At 41.3% G+C, this 21573-nt stretch overlaps 2 protein-coding genes across 2 annotated transcripts in view; one reads left to right on the top strand and one right to left on the bottom strand.

The window, feature by feature from the left end:
- Window positions 1–400: 400 nt before the first annotated feature.
- naglu (N-acetylglucosaminidase, alpha) lies at window positions 401–11088 on the top strand. The gene is made up of 6 exons (XM_062378509.1): window positions 401–884; window positions 5317–5464; window positions 6101–6247; window positions 7386–7471; window positions 7961–8217; window positions 8432–11088. Exons 1-6 carry the CDS (start codon window positions 472–474, stop codon window positions 9634–9636), a joined length of 2256 nt encoding a protein of 751 aa, XP_062234493.1. The 5' UTR covers window positions 401–471; the 3' UTR covers window positions 9637–11088.
- Window positions 11089–12430: 1342 nt separating this feature from the next.
- ipmkb (inositol polyphosphate multikinase b) overlaps window positions 12431–21573 on the bottom strand; it is a 34581-nt gene continuing 25438 nt past the window's right edge. The window contains exons 5-6 of the mRNA XM_062413807.1: window positions 20264–20345; window positions 12431–19763 (exon numbers count right to left, since the gene is read on the bottom strand). Of these exons, the coding sequence (XP_062269791.1) occupies window positions 18964–19763; window positions 20264–20345 (882 nt within the window). The 3' untranslated portion in view covers window positions 12431–18963. The remainder of the gene's footprint in view (window positions 19764–20263; window positions 20346–21573) is intronic.

The raw sequence follows: 21573 nt of genomic DNA, 5'->3' as shown, positions 1-21573 counted from the left end.
TGCTGCACACATGTGCAATAACTATACATACACATGTGCAAAAACTATACATACACATAGCTCAATACTATTAACACACTCCATACACGTAAAGTTATTACATCATTTGCAACGGATGTCACACTGCACCTTTGAATGTATATAGTTTTAGTATTGTCTGTTTAAGCTCTTTCAACCTGGCTTTTATTTTATTGTAACCGTTACACTGCTGAGCTGACCCTATGTTAACTTGCATATGATATGACAAATAAAACTTGAAAACACATGAAGACAACTGGAGAAGCAATGTCCTCTTCCAGAAATATAGTGTTGGCAGAGTAGCCTACTCTGATTGGTCTGGATTTCTCTTTCTCTCTCTCTGATTGGCCGGCGGTGTTTCAGTAAACCCAGGCTTCCTGGTTGTTTGGGATTGGGGAAATCAAAGTAGTTTTTGAACGGTGGGAAAGTTCGGCTCTGAGATCTGTGATCACGATGTCGCTGAGCAGAAGCTGCAGCCGGGCGCTGCTCGGGCTTTTCTGTCTCCATTTGACTGCACAGGGGAAGTTTACCGCTCTGGACCACATCAGCCCTAAAGCCAGCGACAAGGCGCAGGGGCGAGCGGTGGTGGAGCTGCTGAAGCGGCTGATCGGGAACAGGTCCACGGAGTTCATCGTGTCCGTCAACAGGAGCCTGTCCAACGACAGCCTGGACGTGTGCGAGCTCAGGTCCACGAGGAACAACAAGGTGGTGGCCACGGGCAGCAGCGGAGTGGCCCTAGCCTCTGGCATCTACAACTACCTCAAGTACTTCTGCAGCTGCCATGTTTCCTGGTCCGGTGACCAGCTGGATCTGCCCAGTCCTCTGCCTAGGCTCAGCGGCGTCCAGCGCATCAGCAGCCCGCACAGGTCAGTGAGCCCCTGGGGGCATTACTGGCTCCTGGCATAGGCGAAATAGGCATCTTCCTAGGGCGGATAAAAGCGAGAAGGCGCCACAAGAGGCTGATTTATCATGAAATTATACATACTTTAACCAATGTAGTAACGTCACACCATCGTCCTCTAACCCCGGGGACACAACGGAGACAGAAGCACTGCAAAGCGCCTCGAAAAGCTGTGCGCGTCCTTTCCGCGCCCATGTTAATGAATCGGGCTGCTCGCACCGGCAAGCTGAGGGGGGTGAGGAACCACAGGCAGCAGGTTCATTCACTCTGCAGTAACTGTAGTGAATGAGGGACACTGCAGCGGCTCTTTCACTTTCTCTTGGATCTGGGACACCTCTTACGAGAAACAAGTCTGAAAAGTTTCTTACAAGCAAACTGAAGATTAGTTTTCAATACAAACAGCTCTAAAAATAGTCCAGGAGCTGAAATCTATTTTGTCTGAGACATACTTTGGATTCGTTCCATGCAGAGCCTGAACGCAGCTGAGGGTGGGGCCATTACTGGCACATAGGTCCACGGTTTAAGACAGAGGTCAGTGAGCGCCAGTAGTCATTACTGGCACACAGGTTCATGGTCTACAGACACAGGTCAGTGAGCACCAGTGACCATTACTGACACACAGGGTCATGGTCTAGAGACACAGGACAGTGAATACCAGTGACCATTACTGACACACAGGTCCATGGTCTACAGACACAGGGCAGTGAGCCACAGTGGTATTTACTGACACACAGGTCCATGGTTTACAGACACAGGTGAGTGAGCACCAGTGACCATTACTAACACACAGGTCCATGGTCTACAGACACAGGACAGTGAATACCAGTGACCATTACTGACACACAGGTCCATGGTCTACAGACACAGGACAGTGAGCCACAGTGGTCATTACTGACACACATGTCCACGGTCTAAAGACACAGGTCAGTGAGCCCCAGTGAGAAACATGTCTCAGCAAGTCGTCACTAACACTAAGGAAGAGGCTGATGTCCCTCCAGTTCTAAGATCTTTACACTGGCTGCCTGTCTGTCAAAGAATCAACTTCAAAATCCTATTGTTGGTTTATAAAGCACTGAATGGTTTAGGGCCAAAACATATTTCTGATCTCTGTATGTTGTCACCTCGTCTGGATCAGCTCCTGAGTCAAAATGAAACATGGAGAAGCAGCATTCAGTTTTCATGCTCCACATTATTGGAACAAGCTCCCAGAGACATGTAGGTCCGCTGCAAATCGTAGTTCTTTTAAATCACTGCTGACGACTTTCCTGTTTGCCACGGCCTTATTTAATCATACAATTACTCATTTCTTAAACTGCACTGTTATTGTTACTCATTTTATATTCTTTTTTTGTATTTAACTCTTTTAATTTGTATTTAAATGCGTTTTCATATTGAATAGCCTTGTTGTTGAAATATGCGGTACAAATCAACTTGCCACATCAACATGTGATCAGCTTATAAATGTGAAACCTTAATGAAACTAGCCAATAGCACATAAAGAAGTTACAATGATTCACTGTGATCAGGTATTGAGGTGTTCCTCCTATTGAAATAGTAGATCTTCCACTATTGTTGTCAGGTGGACGTTGGAGTTTAGCTGAGGCCAATGAGCATAAAATCATGAGCAGGTTGTCTAACTGTGATTCACATCATTTAGAAAATGACTGAAGTCAAAAGCAGATGAAGTGCGTGAGTGCTTTGTGAAATTTTCTTTTGTGTGGCCTGTGTGTAGAATTCATTAACGGGCCATTTTACTGAGGTCAGCAAAACGGCTTCTTTGAAAAGGCCGCTGTAGCAGATCCATCCATACTGCTCACAGCAGCAGTCACGGGATGTCACCCATACTGCTCACAGCAGCAGTCACGGGATGTCACCTGATAGAGGAGCTTCTTGTTCCAATTAGTTACTGAACGATCGGTTGTACTGAAAGTCACAGACATGCCGATGTAGTTCATGTTTTTTATCAGCTGCAAACAACTCAAAATCTGTGTTTCTGTGCTGCCTGCAAATTACACAAATTAAGTATTTTAATGACAAATCAACCTGTATGAATAGGACTGCTGGGGTTTGTCTATGTTATGGAATTCCATGAAGGCAGTGTGGCACGTATTCTCAAGGCCCTCCTCTGCAACACGGCACCTAAAAAACCCTGGCGGCACGACAAATGGGGCATTGTCACACATTATTTATTATTCTTTACTCTGAGCACTATGGACACTTGTACCATGGACGGGCCCTTTAAAGGAACATTTGTTTCAATTATCTGTTGTGCATTACCCCTGCATCAGCTCACTGCAGTTATGTCATGTGCACAGTCATTGGACTGAAAAAAACATGGCACACATGGGACAGTTTGTTTTCCCATGACTTTGGGTTACAGCTCGAAGCTTTAATCATTTATATAGAGCAGATACCAAAGTTTGGGATGACACCTCCGCTGTTGAAAAAGGCGTGCTTTTTGAAATGTCATTTAAAATACAGCTTATGTTGTTAAGCAATATGCACATTGAAAATACACTGAAATATGCAAGTAAAGAAAAAGGTGTAGTGAGTCAACTCAGTAGTGTTTGTCACTTTGAGTATGTGGGGGGATTTTTAATGATCTCTCTGTTGGATTTTATCAAACAGTGCATTTCATAAATAAACAGACAGTGAAACTTTTTCCATTGTTTTGTCTTGGCACTTCTGCACAGAGGATTTAATTAAAAACAGTTTCAACAAGGTGAATTAGGTTTAAGTGTGTTTAAGATTAGTTTCAAGTCAGCACTTACTGTAACCCTCAGTTCATCATTTCATTTATAGCCCCATGTTGAGTAGGTAACAACAAATAATTAAATCAATGTACTTGTACTAATCATGTACTTGTACACTGTACACACTACAATGTACAAGTACTATAATGTTTTCATCCAACTGCTGTCACAGGCTGACTGGAGCTCTTTTAATAGACCTGTTATTGAGAACTGACTGTTACTTGTTTTGTTTACAAAGGTAGTCTCAGAACATGCCAAGGAACGGCCATTAGAGGCAAATGTCAACGGATGAGTAGAGCTGGGTTACAGAGTTATTGGCAGGGGAAACTCTCCATGAAGCGTATCATAAAAACTCACAGACACTGTGGCTGGAGCCTTCAGAAACTTTAATTAGGGAGTGCATGTCACTAGTTTGCTGTGTGAGCAGGACAGTTCTATCTTGGACTTACTAATATTCAATTCTATTTCATTCAATTTCAATTTTATTTGTATAGCACCAAATCGCAACGTAGATTATTGCAAGGGAATTTAGATACTGTAGTGATAATAAGATATTCAATTATATGTGTCATTCAAACTTTAAAGGGGACATATTATGCCCATTTTTACCATTGTTGATATGGTTCCTTGGGGTCTTAATGAAATGTCTGTAACATATTTTGGTCAAAATACCACAAGGATCATTTAAAACAGCACCTTTTTACCCTGTCTAAAACAGCCCTCCTCAGATTTACCCCTTTTGAGTGCCCCGCCCCCCTCACCCCCCCTCCCTCCTTAGCGAGATACAAGCGCCCAGATTTATAGCTATACATTACCTCTGTAGAAATATGGCTATGAGCGCTGTGACTATGACGTTTATTTCGGTCGTAATCCCATTCAACGCACTCTACCGTATCGTTTCTGACATAGAGGAACCATGTCAGAGTTTTTGGGACGGTAGACATGCCAGATACCCAAATTAACGTGTAGAAGCACTACAAAGGTGGAATTTTCATAATATGTCCACTTAAAACACAACCAAATAGTATGTTTAATTAACTGATGGCTATAAAACACTGGATGGCTGCTAATTTCTTAAAGCTAAATGATGAATGAAGATTTCTGCCGTTGTCAGTGTTGTCCCTAAAATAATGGATGGTCCTTTGCTTTTTGATGAAATCATCCAGAAGAAATTACGTTGTTACTCTGACTGTGGAACAATATGCCAAATGTTTAATTCGCCCCAGTTTTTTCCAATCTCCCACTCGCTCGCAGTGAATCCTCCAGAGGATCTCCTGTGTTCTCACATCGGCTTATTCAGACATTCTCCTGAGGTTTTACTGGGGTACTGGCCAGAGAAAGTCTGGAGAAGATCTGGAGGCAAACCCTTGGACATTTTCCTTCATCTGGAGAATCTCCAGAGTTCAGTGCAGGTCTGAAAGCACAAACAGGATCTAGGTGCCTGACTGAAAAAATTTAAGGATCACCTACTGTATATACACTAAAAGGGTGTAGACAACTTTTCACAACTGCTTGAATTAAAGGATGTCAATTTCGGCCTAATGCTAACAAGGCATAATTTTCCTTTTTCCCACCTGTTTTGTATTTGATTATCTTGCATGCAGGAATAATAAACAATATTTCTGTGTGTGTGTGTGTCTCTAGATTCAGGTATTACCAGAATGTCTGCACTTTTAGCTATTCCACTGTGTGGTGGGACTGGCTGAGATGGGAACGAGAGATTGACTGGATGGCACTCAATGGGATCAATCTGCCGCTGGCGTTCACTGGACAGGAAGCCCTGTGGCAAGAGGTTAGAGCAAACCTGTTCACCTGAAACTGGATACATTCTTAACCAAATCTACACTAAAACACAGGAACACAGTTAAATCAGCTCGTAGTATTTGGGTCTGACATAAACATTTGTGAGCTTTTAAAATGATCATGCTTGGCAGTAAGGGGCTTTACATTGAATCAGGAGTTTTGTAGATGAATTCCACACTTAGTTTTGTAGTAAGTTCAACAACATTGATAAATTGTCTGTTGATCTCTGATAAGTGTAGCAGCATGTGAACATCAGCTAATTGGTTGTTGGGGAGTAGAGTGGGATGCCACTAACCAGACGGTTTGATGTTTCATTACCAGCTCCTCCTCCGTCCTTAGGGCAGATGCTTAACCCCAAATTCTGTGCTGCCTGTGTGTGTGTGTGTGTGTGTGTGTGTGTGTGTGTGTGTGTGTGTGTGTGTGTGTGTGTGTGTGTGTGTGTGTGTGTGTGTGTGTGTGTGTGTGTGTGTGTGTGTGTGTGTGTGTGTGTGTGTGTGTGTGTGTGTGTGTGTGTGTGTGTGTGTGTGTGTGTGTGTGTGTGTGTGTGTGTGTTCTGAGTTCTCGATAAGACTCGAAAAGCATTATATAAATACAATATATTTATTAACTTCTGATGTACTTCTAGGTTTACCGTGCTCTTGGACTAAACCAGTCGGAGATTGAAGAATTCTTCTCTGGCCCGGCGTTTCTTGCCTGGAACCGAATGGGAAACATGTTCAAGTTTGGTGGGCCTCTGCCGCAGTCCTGGCATATAAACAAGCTAAACCTCCAAGTACTGAAACCTCCATACTATTTAACACAGTTTAAAGCTAATATGTGCACAATCACCACTTCTTCCATCAGAATCATTTATAATATAATCACATTCTGTGAATGGTGGGTTCAGTTTGTACAGTTTAAATTATTGTGACGAGTTTTTGAAGTGACCTTCTCAAATTGAAATGAGAAATAAAGTAATACATGCGTTGTTGCATATTAGCAGTTGTTGGCCTCAATGGGCAGTACTTTATTTGAAGAATTGATTCATAAGATGTATTGGTAGTATCAAAGACTATCATGCTGCTCTGTGGAGCTCAGCCAATCAGAGGCTGAGCGTCTCCTCTGACTGTTGTGACACACAACCAGGCAAATCACAGGTCACAGATTGTAGCCCACTTCTGTAACTTAGTTAGACCCACCTTTAAATGCAAATAGCGATTGCCGGTTAGCACTGAAATGAGCTGAACAGATGGACAAATCTGGACTCAAATGCTCAGACGTCATCGTCTGAGTTGGGCTTTCTGTCCAAAGTGTGGCAGATTCCATTGCAAGACCAGGTCTAATGCAGTAGCAGTGGACCTGCCTAACTCATGTTTGCTTAAAGGCCATCAAGCAGAAGCATTGCATGACTGCAGAATCCAAGACCGTCCCCAACATCAGGGTGAAGGCGGTGATTGGGCATTTCGGAACGCAAGTGGACAGTGGAATAGAATTTTGAATGCGATTGAGAGCTCGAAAGGCTCCGATTAACGGTGTGTCCAGGTGGGCCATACTGGGGGCATGGCTGGGGGCATGGCTGGGGGCAGTGACATCACATAGTTGTAGAAGTCATGATGTTTTGTTTCAAGACACAATTATTACGACCTATTTGCATTTATTGGTGGTTTAAGCACTTTAAAACTCTTGTTATAAATAAACATCACATGGACCTGCTGTACAATCAAAAGGACTCAGAGAAAACAACAATATGGAACCTTTAAATTTCAGATTAGTACAAGTTGGGTCTTGTGTTTGGAGTTCAGTCCGCTCTTCCTACTGTACTCAACAAAGAAGGTGTAAATACCTATAGGCAGTGATGAAATGGAGTTTTGCACGTTTCACTTGAGCGGTTTTGAAATGATCTCCTCACATGACATTTTCTTTTTGTGCAGTTTAGAATCTTGGAGCGCATGAGGTCATTTGGCATGACTCCTGTGCTGCCGGCCTTCTCTGGAAACATCCCCAAGGGAATCCTCAGGTCACTCATTGATCTTTATGTTCAAGCATTTCACCATTATACACTTTTCTGCATTATGTAGAACATTTAAAGCCTCATCAACACTGGATCTTTGAGGCTGATACCAGTAGTGATAATAGATTGAACTTAAAAAAAACCCATCTAGACTAAATGGGTTGTTAGCAAAGTTTTATTGTTCTCTATGTAGTTACTGGCCATGTTGTGCTTTTTTAATTCTTCACGCAACTACTCCAGTTCATGTAAATGTAGCACCATGGAGACACTGTCTGAAGGTGTGCACTGGTATCATCAGGCTTTTAAACCTGCCTCTTATTGTGGTAATTAGGGATAAATAGGTTGGAACCTAGTTATTTTTTACAAACGTATACCGTGGTATTGAGGAAATTTTAAAGAAAATGAAGTTTGAACTCGACCAGACACACATTTCTCTCTAAGTGCATGATTCAAATTCAAACCCCTTGAATCACTGAAATGTTCTTTGTATTTCAGGTTGTATCCAGAAGCAAACGCAACCAGACTCGGACCTTGGTCTCATTTCAACTGCAGCTTCTCATGCTCTTTTATGTTAGACCCTCGGGACCCCCTTTTCCTCCAGATTGGGTCCCTCTATCTGTCCCAGGTGGTAAAGCAATTTGGAACGGATCACATATACAACACTGACACCTTCAATGAGATGAATCCTCCGTCCTCTGACCCCACCTACCTGGCAGCCGTCAGTCGCTCTGTCTTTGCCTCAATGACTGCAGGTGAGTGTGTGGATGACTGACATCCTGTTCATTATGAACCTTAAACCTGATACTGCCCATATGTTCTCTGAATGCTGATATTTTGGGATACAAGTATACTACTTAGTGTATCCCACTTCCGTAGTGCACTACTTCGATGACCCTCAGATTATCTGTTGGGATTTTCAGGCAAGTTCTTCACTTGTCAGTCATCCAAACCTCATTTTCTCCCCAGTTGATCCTCAAGCAATTTGGCTGATGCAAGGCTGGCTCTTCTTCAGTGATGCAGCATTCTGGAAGTCAGCCCAGATTCAGGCCCTACTACACGGAGTGCCCCTTGGACGAATGATCGTGCTCGACCTGTTTGCCGAAACGGAACCAATTTTCTCCTACACTGAGTCGTTCTATGGACAGCCATTTATCTGGTGCATGCTGCATAATTTTGGTGGTAACAATGGTTTCTTTGGTACAGTGGAAAGCATCAACTCAGGGCCCTTCAAAGCCTTGCATTTCCCAAACTCCACTCTTGTGGGCTTAGGAATGTCACCAGAGGGCATAGAGCAAAATCCTGTAATGTATGAGTTGATGAGCGAGCTGGCTTGGCGCAAAGAGCCTGTCAACTTGTCCAAGTGGGTATCACTGTATGCAATACGCCGTTACAGCAGCACAAATGAAAAGGTAACCACTGCATGGGGGCGCCTGTTTGCCAGTGTCTATAACTGCACCGTGCCACATTACCGGAACCACAACCACAGCCCACTGGTACGCAGGCCTTCCTTTCACATGAATGCTGACCTTTGGTATGACCCGGCAGACTTGTTTAAAGCATGGAAACTGATGGTAGAGGTCGCTCCTTCTCTCATGACCAAGGAAACCTTCCGGTACGACCTCGTGGATGTGACTCGGCAGGTCCTACAAGTCCTGACAACAAGCTATTATCAAGATATCATAAAGGCCTTCCAGACCCAAAAATTGCCAGATCTGTTAACTGCAGGCGGCGTGCTGATCCATGACCTCCTTCCTGAGCTCAGTAGTTTGCTGAATAGTGATCGCAATTTCCTGTTAGGGACGTGGTTGGAGAGTGCACAATCCTTAGCCCTGGATGAGAGGGAGGCACAGGTGTATGACATGAATGCCAGAAACCAGCTCACATTGTGGGGTCCCAGTGGTGAAATCCTGGACTACGCCAATAAGGAGTGGGGAGGGCTCATGGAAGACTACTACGCCCAGCGCTGGGGGCTGTTTGTCCACATGCTAGTAGAGTGTCTGGACAGTGGTCGACCATTCAAGCAGGACACCTTCAACCAGGCAGTTTTCCGGGTAGAAAAGGGATTCATTTACAACCGCAGGAAGTACCCGACTGAGCCACAGGGAGACACATACAACATCGCCCACAGGATCTTCCTCAAGTACTACCCACAGGCCTTAAAGAGGCTATAGTTAGCACAGACTGCAATGTGGAAAAAAACTTGCCTCATATCACAGCAAGAAGAATGTTTTCCTCCATCTCTGGTTCTACATGGCTGTCCCAAAACATTTTGATGTAGAAAATCGAACGGCCTGAATTCACAGGAACAGTGTGCTTTACATACTATAACTATTGTATGATAAAAGGGTTCTGACACTTAAACTATTTGTATATGCATCCATTCCTTATAACAGAGGAGACTAGAAATGAAAAGTTAAGTTAATGAGTTACTGAGTTAGAGACGATCGGGTCTTCATGTGCATGTGTGCTCGACCTGCGGGTGCATGCATCTATTGATGCCTTTTGATTCACCTAAACTTAAAGAAACGTTTTTTAAAGATGCACATTGTATTTTACAGAATGGATATTATTTGTGTGTGTGTGTGTGATCTTTGGTTGCTCAGACTAGATGAGGGCTATGCAAATTTGTAGTAGATACACCTATTGCATAGCCGAACCATAATAAACAGAGACACACACGTTTACAGGTGATGGTACCATTGCAGCATGTCTTTGGCTGGTGGCAGGAAAATCAAGCACACACAGGGAGAACATGCAAACAGAAACACCCTGCACAACGGTGACACCTCAGTGAGCTGTAAATGTGTGGTTTCACTGGATAAGTGTCCCCCCCCCTCCTCTGCCTGCACTCTTTGTAAGCTCTTTGCCTAGCTAACACATTGTGTAAGCAAGGCAAGCCATGTCCCAACACTAGTTTGACAGATATGAATCTGATATCATTGTCTGATCTGGCTCTCAGAAAGATAGCAGATAGGCACCCTAACCCTAAATGTTGAACTATTTCTTTAAATCCCACTTCCTACACTGCGTCTACAGGGGGCATGTGGGTATCAAAATGCCTGTTACCTGTCAGTATGACGTGAATCTGAATAATGCGTCTTATTCTGAGCAAAGTGACCGACCGGGTTGTTCGCTGTAACGTTACAAGTAAATGGGTGAGTAGCAGTTACCAATCAATTGGGAAGTTTCGATCTCGCTCACATGGTCAGTAAATCTTGGACCGAGTTAGTGTAAAGGTTTTATTGTAACTTACTGTTTGTGTGCCCAGACGGCTTCTCCCTTTCAAAGATATATTTTTGTATTAACATCTATAGGTGTTAAACTGAGGCGCATCACATATACGACAGCAACATCTGAAGAATGCTATTTTAGTTTTTTTAATCACATCTTTTTTTATTTTGGAACACTCAAATGTAGCTGATTCCTTTTGTGATGCACTCAGTTGTACTTCAGTTCACTTCAACTGTTATGTTATAGGAGAATGTTATGTTATGAGCACGGTTGAAATTCATGATATTCATAATATGCCAACAAACATATTGTATTTTTGTATTTTGATTAATTAAACTGTTTTGATCCTTCAACTAAGGCATGTTATTAAAGTCTTCAGGCTAAGTGACTAATACATTGTCTTAATTCTCGATCTCTCTGTTGTTTTGTGATCGGTGGTGAACATCATTAATCTGACCTCCATACAGCAGATTCATCTCTCGACTCAATCCTGTGCCTGTTTAGTGTGAGAGGCACTAGTCAGTAACATGACAGTAACCAGTCATGCTCCTCATTTAACTCCTCAACATTTATTCAAAGTAATGGTCTCAGTGTTAACACCTCAGACATCTGAAACATGAGGAGCCACATCACAAGCTAAACTAATATTTTTACTTCTATAATGTGTTGTATTTTATTAACTTTATTTTATTTATTTTTTTATCAAAATCGTAACCAATTGTAGTGGAGTAAAAAGTACAATATTTCCTTTTAAAGTTTTGTGAATAAAAGAATGAAGCACCAACAAAGTGACCTCACAATTGTACTCAAGTATAGTATGTTTTAGTTTACACCATATATAAAATGTAACAGTAAATTTGATAATAGCAGACACTGCAGTGGTTAAAGTGTCTATCAGGAATGTGCTTTTATAAATCATGTCAATTGTATCTGTAAACAGCTATTAGATGGTGCATGGATACTGAAATACACATGACCAGCTAGTTGGTCCTACTTTTAAAATATTTAAAAAATGTATTCCACTCATTAATAAGAATTACTAATTTATATTACCCAACATATTAATGCAGTATATAGATTATTTGCTTTTTATGGTGTTCGCGAGATTATGATCAACTAATGACTGCAGTGGATATTAACACCAGGACTGAGAAGAGAGAAGTAGAATACAGGTCATGACTGCGTGTTGAAGGTCAATTAATTACCAAGACACAAAAACTGATACACTAAATGTCTCAAGTATGCTTTCGGATTTGTGTCATCAATACTTGTATATATTTCCTTTGGGCGTTCCCTCGTTTGATCTGGTTACTATGACTATTAACCACATTATTCAAAACAGCATTTTTTTCATAATTTTATATATTTTGATTTTACCTAACAGAAATACTCTTACTGGGTTCTTTCTGATGATAGCTACAATAATAAATATAATTACAGCACAAACTAAAAAAAGGTTTGGTTACATACTTTAAGTTGTTCAGATCCATATTCAAACATTTGCATAATTCTACCTAGTTCATCCATTTGGTTGAAAAAAGTCTCCCCTTGACCTTTGGAGCCAGAGAACAGGAATTCTTCAGACAGGCATGAAATCTGGATCTCACAGAAGGAGGCTGCTGTGTTCATGAAACCTGATGGGCCTCCTGCTGTATATTTTACAGTGGTTTGAAAGAAAGCAGGGGACAGTGAGTGAGACAAGAACTGACTCCAGAAATGAAGCAGCTCACCAAATACTTTGATTAGTATTTTTATTGTTGAAAAAAGAATGATTATCAGGGTTATAGGTGTTGAGGGATGTTCCTCTCCATATGTACACTATGATATTTTCTGTTCTGTTTCAGGCTCATATATAAGATGTGTTAAATCCAGTATATCAAAATTCAAACATTCTCAAAACCCACACTGCGAAGATGAAGAGCTCCACATCCATGACGGGGCTCATCCGGGCGGAGCAGTTTCAGCCCCTCAGAAAACCCCACGTGTTGGAAGTGAGTTTGTGGATTCCTGGAAATCCAACAGCGGTGGTGAAGCTGAAGTGCTCGAGCCCAACTCGCTATCCATCAAAACGTTTGGATTTCATGATGTCAGCAACAACAGCATGCCACAAGCATTCACACGTCACACCTTTTACTCTTTATCATGGATGGTATTCCACAGCCAGTCATACCAACTGTGCATTTACACCAGGCATCGCACAAAGACACTTAAGTAGATCAAAAGTCCTCACCAGGAAGAAAATGGCTGAAGGATGTTACAGCCAATCAGAACCACAGATAGTTTTTATGTCTGTGCTTTTGGTAAAACATGTGACACCGTTTCCTTTCCTTAATGCTGCATTTGTGTCCAGTGGCAGAGTATGTGTCGATATTAAAAAAATGAAGCTCGGCTCATCTTTGAGCTGGTGAGTTCAGTTTCGTTTAAGAAACTCTGACAGCTGGAGTGACTGATAGGATTAATTCAACTGGTTCTTTCCAGCTGATGTAAATGCAGCACTGAAACAAGACGGTTGCAATGACTGAAGGCAAATGATTCTGAAAAGACACTTGTGCCCTTTTACCATCCTATTACTTTTGTCTTCCTGGATCCAATTTAAGGAACCATACAGATGGTTTTGCATCTTTTCCCCATTTACTTGACATTACATTAGTGCCATTAATTTTTCAAAGCATCTTCTATGGTTTCAGACTGATGTCGAACCAGGCAGCTGTCAATTTGAAGTCATTTCAGCAAATTCACTCACAAATGAAATGTCCTGCTGCATTTACAGTTTGGAGTGTGAAGTTTGTACTGTTCTATATAACTTAAACATATATAAACATACAGATACAGAAATATATTATTTGATATTTAAGGGTCGATAAAATTGATTATAAAAATAATTTACAAATGAAAATATGAATTAATCAATGAATACTTCAAATTACAAACAAATCTGTCAATAACTTAATAATTTCAAATACATTAATCAAATACAATATATATAATAATTGATACAAATGTAAAGCTCTTTTTGAAAATGAAGTTTGAAATTGCCTTAATTGTACAATCAAAAGATCCAATAAGTACTTTTGCAATTTAGTCTATTGATAAATTATTAAATTGTGAAGAAATTCAATGAAATGGTTAATTTTCATATCCCAGAATGCCAGTATCTGTTTTATTTATTCTTCTGTGTTTTTTTAAAAGTGACAAAGTTAATATGGATATTTGAAGTTGGATGTTTATTTACAGTAGTAAGGATATCAATCTATGGCGTCTTTATATGGTTGAAATAAAGAAGAAATTATAGTGATTTCTTGATGAGTCAAGGCAAAAACATTTCATTTTGTGACAATTTTAGGACGAGAACTGTCTCTCTTTGTCCTTTTTCTCTGAGCTTTCTTAACTTCTGTTTACATCGTCCAACTTGCACAGACTTTACCGATCTATGCAGTCTTCAACTGGATTTGATTTGATCAGAAAAAATATCATGTTTGATTGAATTTCAACGCAAATAAAAGCAACCAAATCAAAATGCACATTTACTCAACTCATCATTTCAATGAGTGAACTTATGTGGAAATAAGTTGAGAGATGACTTGTATTCAATTCAATTAACAACATGCTTTGAAAATAGCTGGCAGTAATGTACAGTTCATATAGATTGTAGTTAATGGTCTAAAACAGGTCACACCAGCTCTATGGTTCTTCAATGGAGAGCAACAGCTTAGGTATTCTGTTTGAAATATCATGACCTGGCTATTCCATTACTCTGTAGTGCATGAAAGACAAATTTCAAATGGGAGAAGCCAACAAGCTGGAGTTCTAGAATATATCGTAAATCATGTTCTGGCCTGTATTGGACTTTTCCTGGTTACGAGGAGCAGCAGAAATGTAAACTACGTAGAACCCGACCAGCCACAGTTTCCCATGCATCTTTATCATGAGAGGAGAGGAGCCAGAAAAGTCAATTGAATTTGTACTTTTGTACTGATACATTGCACTCACCCTGGATTACCACAAGTCAGCATGGCCCAGTGGGGGCTGATACGACACATGTCAAGCAGTGCAAGCAGTTACATTACATGTAGTCCTGAGGACTACAATGTAATGGTGTCTTATTTATTTCCAATATGGGTAAAGGAGTATCCAGAAGTGATACCACACTTGTGAGGTAGCAGAGGTGAGTGGTCAGGTCTAAATCCAGACTCTTCACTGACTGTAAATAAATTCTATCTTCCAAAGCTGCAACATACACAACTCTTCTAATGATCAAATTGAATAGTGGTCAGTTCTGTTACATGTCTGCGCTGCTGCTGGTAGAGGCCAATAAAAGGGTTTGAAGCTATTTTTCAATCATTTACAACTTACGGCATTTATTTCATTTTGTACTGTGTTATATGTAATTTGTACCATCTAGGCAGTCACTAGATATTCTTTCAAAGTGCTATGAAAATCAACTTGCAGTGTGAAAGGTACATTAACGTATATACCTATAATTAGTCCTGTGGCCAACTCCTGGCTCCATACCGAGAATCTTTAGTCTTTAGATTCAGTGATGGTCATTCAGACCATCAAATGGTAGGGGCAGACGCAGCATGAGAGGAGGCTGGAGAAACGTATAAAGTAAATATGTGATCTAAAACTGCTCCAGGCTGTGATGTAAAGAGGGAATGACTAATGAGAAGTACTACGTGGGATCAACATGTAAAAAATCCTTCAAATGAAACGGCTGAGTAACATCGGTTGAGATTGATTGAAGGGGGTCAAAGTCAAAGGTTGCATTACAGCGAGTCAGTTGACTACCAAACCAATTCAATCAAGAATGCCCTGTATGCTAATGCATGATATGATTTTTTTAGTTAGCCATAATACAACTGACTAGAAACAGAAGAGATTCATAAAGCTGCCAGAATGATCAATAATCAATATTTCAAAAATAGATACAACATGGAGACATGAACACAAAATAAGGCGGTGACTAAAAAAAATAAATTCTTCTAACTCCTGTTAATATCTCATAAAGTAATCCTTAAAATTCACATGATTATTTATTTATTTTTAGAAAATGCTAGAGAAAATATATTCTGATAGTTTGCAGTCTCTTTTGGTTCAGATTAAAATCAAAGTACATTTGGTTAAGTTCATTTACTAAAGATAAGTGTTTTCATATTGTTTGTTATATTCATTTTTACAAGCTGCAAAGGTCTGTGCATGTTCTTGGTTCAAATCGAAGCTGGTTTGTGGCGTATTGGGGCAGTGACATTTAGCATTCGATTCTAAAGCAGCTCCTTGTTAGTGTAGAGAGCAGAGGATTGAGTCAGTAAAGCTTCGAAGAAACCTAAAGCCCAGACAGTGGCACAAAGGCAATCACTTAGCATTTAACAATGATAAAGTTGAACTATTTCTATCTTAAAAACACACACCTTTTGATCAAAAGGTCAGTTGCATTTGTGCTATTGTGTACAGGCGAGGGGAGCAGAGACACAACAATTCATTGGCTGTAATCACACTAGAACGTCAGACTGAATGAGGATGGACATTTACACTGAAAACTGCACTCTCATTTCTGTTGTGATTAGTGGAATTACAAAAATGATTTGTTCCTTTTTGAATTCCCTTATGTGGGATGACAAAAAACAAACTAATCAAAAGACTGAAACCTGACTGTGAACCTGCCTTTGGCCTCTTGGTGTCTGGGGTCGCACTGCCTGTATTAAAGGCTTCCATTCGACTCAGGGCATCCCTCATTGTGACCATGGCTTATCAAACTCAAGATAAAACTGTTCAGCAATATCTGCTCATCTGACCAGAACTTGAGCTTCAAAGTCCATCAAACAAAATTCACAGAAATGTTTTAATTCATGTGTTTTTACCAGAGCTTTCAGCTTCCTCTCGTTGCTTGTAACAACTGAAACTCAATCTGTTAATGAAGGCCATGGCCCAAGAGGCTGAAAGACACAAGATCTATGTTATTTCTCGACAAGACAAAAGGCCTCCGGCTTCCAGAAATCCACAGCTACACTTTGTCAATTGAGAGCACTGGTCTTAATACAGTTCACGACACCCTTAACAGTCCTGGTATGGCAACATTAGAATCAGTGTACAGATCATCACTCTGTGTATCAACCAAATATGACTCTAACCAGTGAAGCTGTGGGCTCCACCTGTTATCGTGTTGACTCGTGCTTTACTAGGAACCAGTATTCGGACATCCTACTGCACTGAGCCAAGGAGCCCCCCCCCCCCTCCAAACCCCACCAAAAAACATAAAACCATTCAGTTGCTGTCTTTCCCTTTTTAGCAGCGACTCGGTCAGTAGAATCTCATTAAAGCAGCACGTCTCAAAACTGTTATTCTACAATCTTAAAAATCCTTAGGGAAGTTATAATTATTAATGTAATGTCAACCAATCACAGCACAGCATATGTCACCCAGTATAACCTGTTGCTTCTGTCAAACCCCATAAAGCACTGAGAAGGGTGGAGCTTCCAAGTGTAACTCATAGCTAATCCATGACAGAGTTCTAGTCCACAGCAACGAGCACAGGCTTCAGATAAAAGAGGGGATTTGGCAGCTGAACATATACAACAATTAAATATTCATGGTAAAAGACAATACACTGTGTAAGTTCATTGTACGGTTAAGAGGATGAGATCAGGTCAATCATGAGATAAGACTATATAAAACAATCATGTAGAGTTGAACAACCAGACAGCATGAGGATCATCTTGTAGGACAAAAGTAGTAATATTAAACAGTTTTCTTACAGTAAATTTACCTGAGTTAGATACCTGTAGACAGTGGTTTCAACAAAAACACAAAATGACAACCTGACTTAAACATCAACATTCTGCAGACTAAATGTTGACCCAATGCTCACAAACTTACATCAAGTCTGTGTGGACGAACCCTCAAGACGTCCTGAAGACGATTGAATTTAGCAATGAAGGGATTTGGCAGCGAGCTGTGAACCAAAAGGAGCCTAATCCAGTTAGGTAGTAGTAGCAAAGTGAAGTTTTACTGTGCCATGTCAGTTACTGTAGTTTATGTAGTTTGTATATATATAAAAGGCTTCACTGTCTGATAGTTATCAACTAAAGTGCAGTAACTTTCTGGTTGCCTCATTTCAATAAACTGTAAATGAAACTTCAGTTTTCAGCATATGACTGAGGATCAGCCTAACCCACAGCTGTTAATCTACTATTGTGGGAATAATAAAAGCCACTAAACTCATGTCAACAGATCAATTTCCATTATAATCAAACAAACTTCTTCCACTGCAGAAAAGCTTTAGAGCAGAGGACTACGAAGCCAATCCAAAGGGTCGGGAGTGGTTCCGATCCAGATTTTTTTTTAGAATGCATTAAATCAGCTATTTGCTAGTTGTCAAAAACCACCCTATGTTTTAAAGAAACTATTTTACTTAACACAACAGTTCAAAAACCATGTGATGGTGCTTACTGACTTGGTATATGCACCCTGAACTTCCTGCACCACACAGCTTGGGTGTGATCTTCTGTGATAAATGCCTACTGCTTCAGGGCACTACGTCACACAGCACATGTGGGTGTTCAGCTAATAAAAGAAAAGCAGGTTTCGTATTCTAAGTAGAGACATCACGACAGAGGTTAACAGAAGCTACTTGTTGCCGCTGCTCAGCAGAAGTAAAATCCAAGTACTTGATTCACATTGCTGTAAAAGACATGTAAAACCATATTGCCATAACCCTGTGCAGCACACCAAAGACCTTAAAGGGACAGTTGCTATGATATAAACTGTGGAGAGAAATCCCTGTTACTTGCCTAATTCCAATTATATCTGTTATAATCCCTACCCCTAGTTTCATATGTGTACTGTTATCCACTTTGCGATTTAAATCCATTCTAAATGGACTAACGTTGAAGTCAGGTTACATGGAGCTTGTGTGGGCATCAGTAAAACATGCAGCTAAAGATGTTGTGTTTAAGTACAGGGTTGTAAAGCCTTCATGGACTGATTAGTGCATGTAGCATGTAGAAATGCAGCTGTCACCTTATGCCACTTCCCCTCTGCATACAGGCACACGTACAGACACAGACACGCACGTGACCAAAGGACCATCACAATCAGGTGAGATGATGATGATGACAACGATGGCGATGGTTCAGTTTTAATATTCACTTCTTTGATTCTTCCCTCTCCGCCGCCTTTTGAGAAGACAGGTGGAGGGTTGACGGGGAGGAGACAGAGGTTCACTACGAGCAGTTGTGGAGCTTAAAATGGGGTAGGAAGGAGTGGGAGCTCTATGCAGCATCACAGAGGATCTGCTCCAGCACTGTCAGCAGGTGTTTGAGGCCGTAGATGTAGCCATGATCGTGGCTCTCGCTTGGGAAAACATGGGCAAAGTCAATCATCCTCACCTCAACCTCTGTGTCTCCCCCACTCTCCTCTGTTGTCTCGTGTCCTTGTCTTTTTAGCTCCTCTGCCTCCTCCTCCTCCCTATCTCCTTCGACAACCTTTCTTTCCAGTTGTGATTTGTTTCTGTTGCCGTTCGGTGGTTGCTCTGACTCACCTGTTCGTTTCCATGTGGAGTTGTCTTCCTGACACAATTCAGAGTTGTTATCTCCAGAAACTGAGCTTACTGATGTCTCCACAGCTTCATCGACTCCACTGGTGGCTTGGAGATGACCCTTGGCACAGTGGTGGCCATGTTTCATGTGGTTGGTGTAAATGGTGGCTAGGCTGAAGTCCCAGGGCACCACCACTTGAATGTTGTTGTTGTTGTACTCGGCCACTACCCCTTCCTGCCCCAGCCCTTCCTGTCTTGCTTCCCCCTCTCCCCTCTGACAGCTGTCAACCGCTGATGACAACATGGCTGTTTTCCCCACGGTCGGGCTGATGGATGGGGTGCTGAGAAGCACGGAATAGGAGGATGAGGAGGAAGAAGAGGGGAGACCCTCATAGACGAAGAGAAGGGAACTAGCGTAGAAGGCCAGCTGATGCTGGGACTCAAACCAGTGGAGTATTTGCTGCACCCTGTGGATGCTGGCTGACACTGCATCCCTTCTCAGACAAACACCATTATGGAAGAATTTAGCCAAACCTGGAGTAGAGGAGAGGAGAGGAGAGGAGAGGAGAAGGAGAAGGAGAAGGAGAAGGAGAGGAGAAGGACAAGGACAAGGACAAGGACAAGGACAAGGACAAGGACAAGGACAAGGCGAAGAGAAGAGAAGAGAAGAGAAGAGAAGAGAAGAGAAGAGAAGAGAAGAGAAGAGAAGAGAAGAGAAGAGAAGAGAAGAGAAGAGAAGAGAAGAGAAGAGAAGGAGAAGGAGAAGGAGAAAGAGGAGAGGATATGTTAGAAACCAGATTGTAATTCTGTGTGTCATGCTGTAAATATGTGAATATATGACTTGAATGTTATTTGAAGATGTTGTTACTGAAGATGTAACCCTCAGCAAAAGTGAACTTGTGTTAAATGTGAGATTGGCCTAGGGGCTTATTATAGTGATGTTCTCAAAGGTTATTCATACGCTTCGATGTCAGTAGAAGAAAGCTACTTATTGAATATGTTGATATCATTATCAGTTACACACACAAACATACCTTCTTTAATCGTGTCCTTAACCAGTGCTCTTCCATAGTGCTGATTGTAGGAGTCAAAAGTGTCACTGCACACTTTATATACCTGAAATTCAAGAAAACACGTGTTAGTTAGCTGGTTCTTGTCCCTATAACACACACTATGGTAATGGATGGTTTGTGGACGGGCATACTGCTGAAGTCAGTGTGTCTATTTGGTGGGCAGTAGTATTTTCTGTTTTCTGGAGAGAATGAATAAATCTATTAAATTTGCTAATTTTATTGACATTGTAATATCATTACTACCAGTATCACCAACCAGCACAGTACATGGCACTTCTTATATTTTCAGAGGTAAAACTGCAACTGGGTAACTCAGCTTCTGGATAGCCCAGTAATGCTTCTTCTTAAAGTTTTCTCAATGCATCAAATTATCCAATGTGGTCAGAGGCACCCTTCACACCTAAAATATTTTGGTTCAGACTTAACTCAAATGTCTGAGCGTCCGGAACAAAAAAGGGAGGTTTGAAACCAACCCTCTAGTCTTCAGCAAACACCTTTTCCTGTCAAGCTTATTGTAGAAGCTGGTTAATATGTAATCCCTCTTCAGTATACATTTCTGCAAAAAAATGTTGCCTATTTATTAACATTCATTACGTGCTTCATATGTACCTATGGTGCAGCAGCATAGATCAAACATACAGTTCACCTAACGTAAGCCCACAAGTGCACACTACCTTTATGACTAGTTTACAACAGGTGGGGACATGCTGCAATAAAGCTGCGGTTCCACCACTGACTGTCATTTAAATCAAGGGACCGTTAGACAAACTTCATCAGGCCTTTTAGGTCAACCATCAGTCAATGAGCTGTTTCCTTGTGTACACAACGACTGGCAGTTCCAATCTATTACTCATTTTCTCAGAACAAAAGTCACCATCTCCTCTTATTTCTGAATCACACCCACATCTCTTCATGTCGTACTCCTACTGAGGTGGCTGCTGCTCTCTCTGTTCCTCTTACGTAAGCTTAGATGAAGTTATGTGACCATGGATAAATGTGGATGTTACCATCCCTGGTAGCATGAAGGTAAATGGTAAATGGTGTGTATTTATATAGCGCTTTTCTAGTCTTGATGACCACTCAAAGCGCTTTACAGTACAGTTTTACATTCACCCATTAAAACACACATTCATACAGTGCATCTAATCAAGCACTTTGTTGCTCTATGGGGGTTCATTCAAGGTTCAGCATCTTGCCCAAGGACACTTCGGCATGCAGATGGGTCAGACTGGGGATCGAACCGCCGACCTTCAGGTTGGAGGACGACCACT

Source organism: Platichthys flesus, chromosome 20 (genome assembly GCF_949316205.1).
Source record: "Platichthys flesus chromosome 20, fPlaFle2.1, whole genome shotgun sequence".
NCBI classification, from domain to species: Eukaryota; Metazoa; Chordata; class Actinopteri; order Pleuronectiformes; family Pleuronectidae; genus Platichthys; species Platichthys flesus.
Note: the sequence above shows the minus strand (reverse complement) of the source record. Positions and strands in the feature narration are given on the sequence as shown.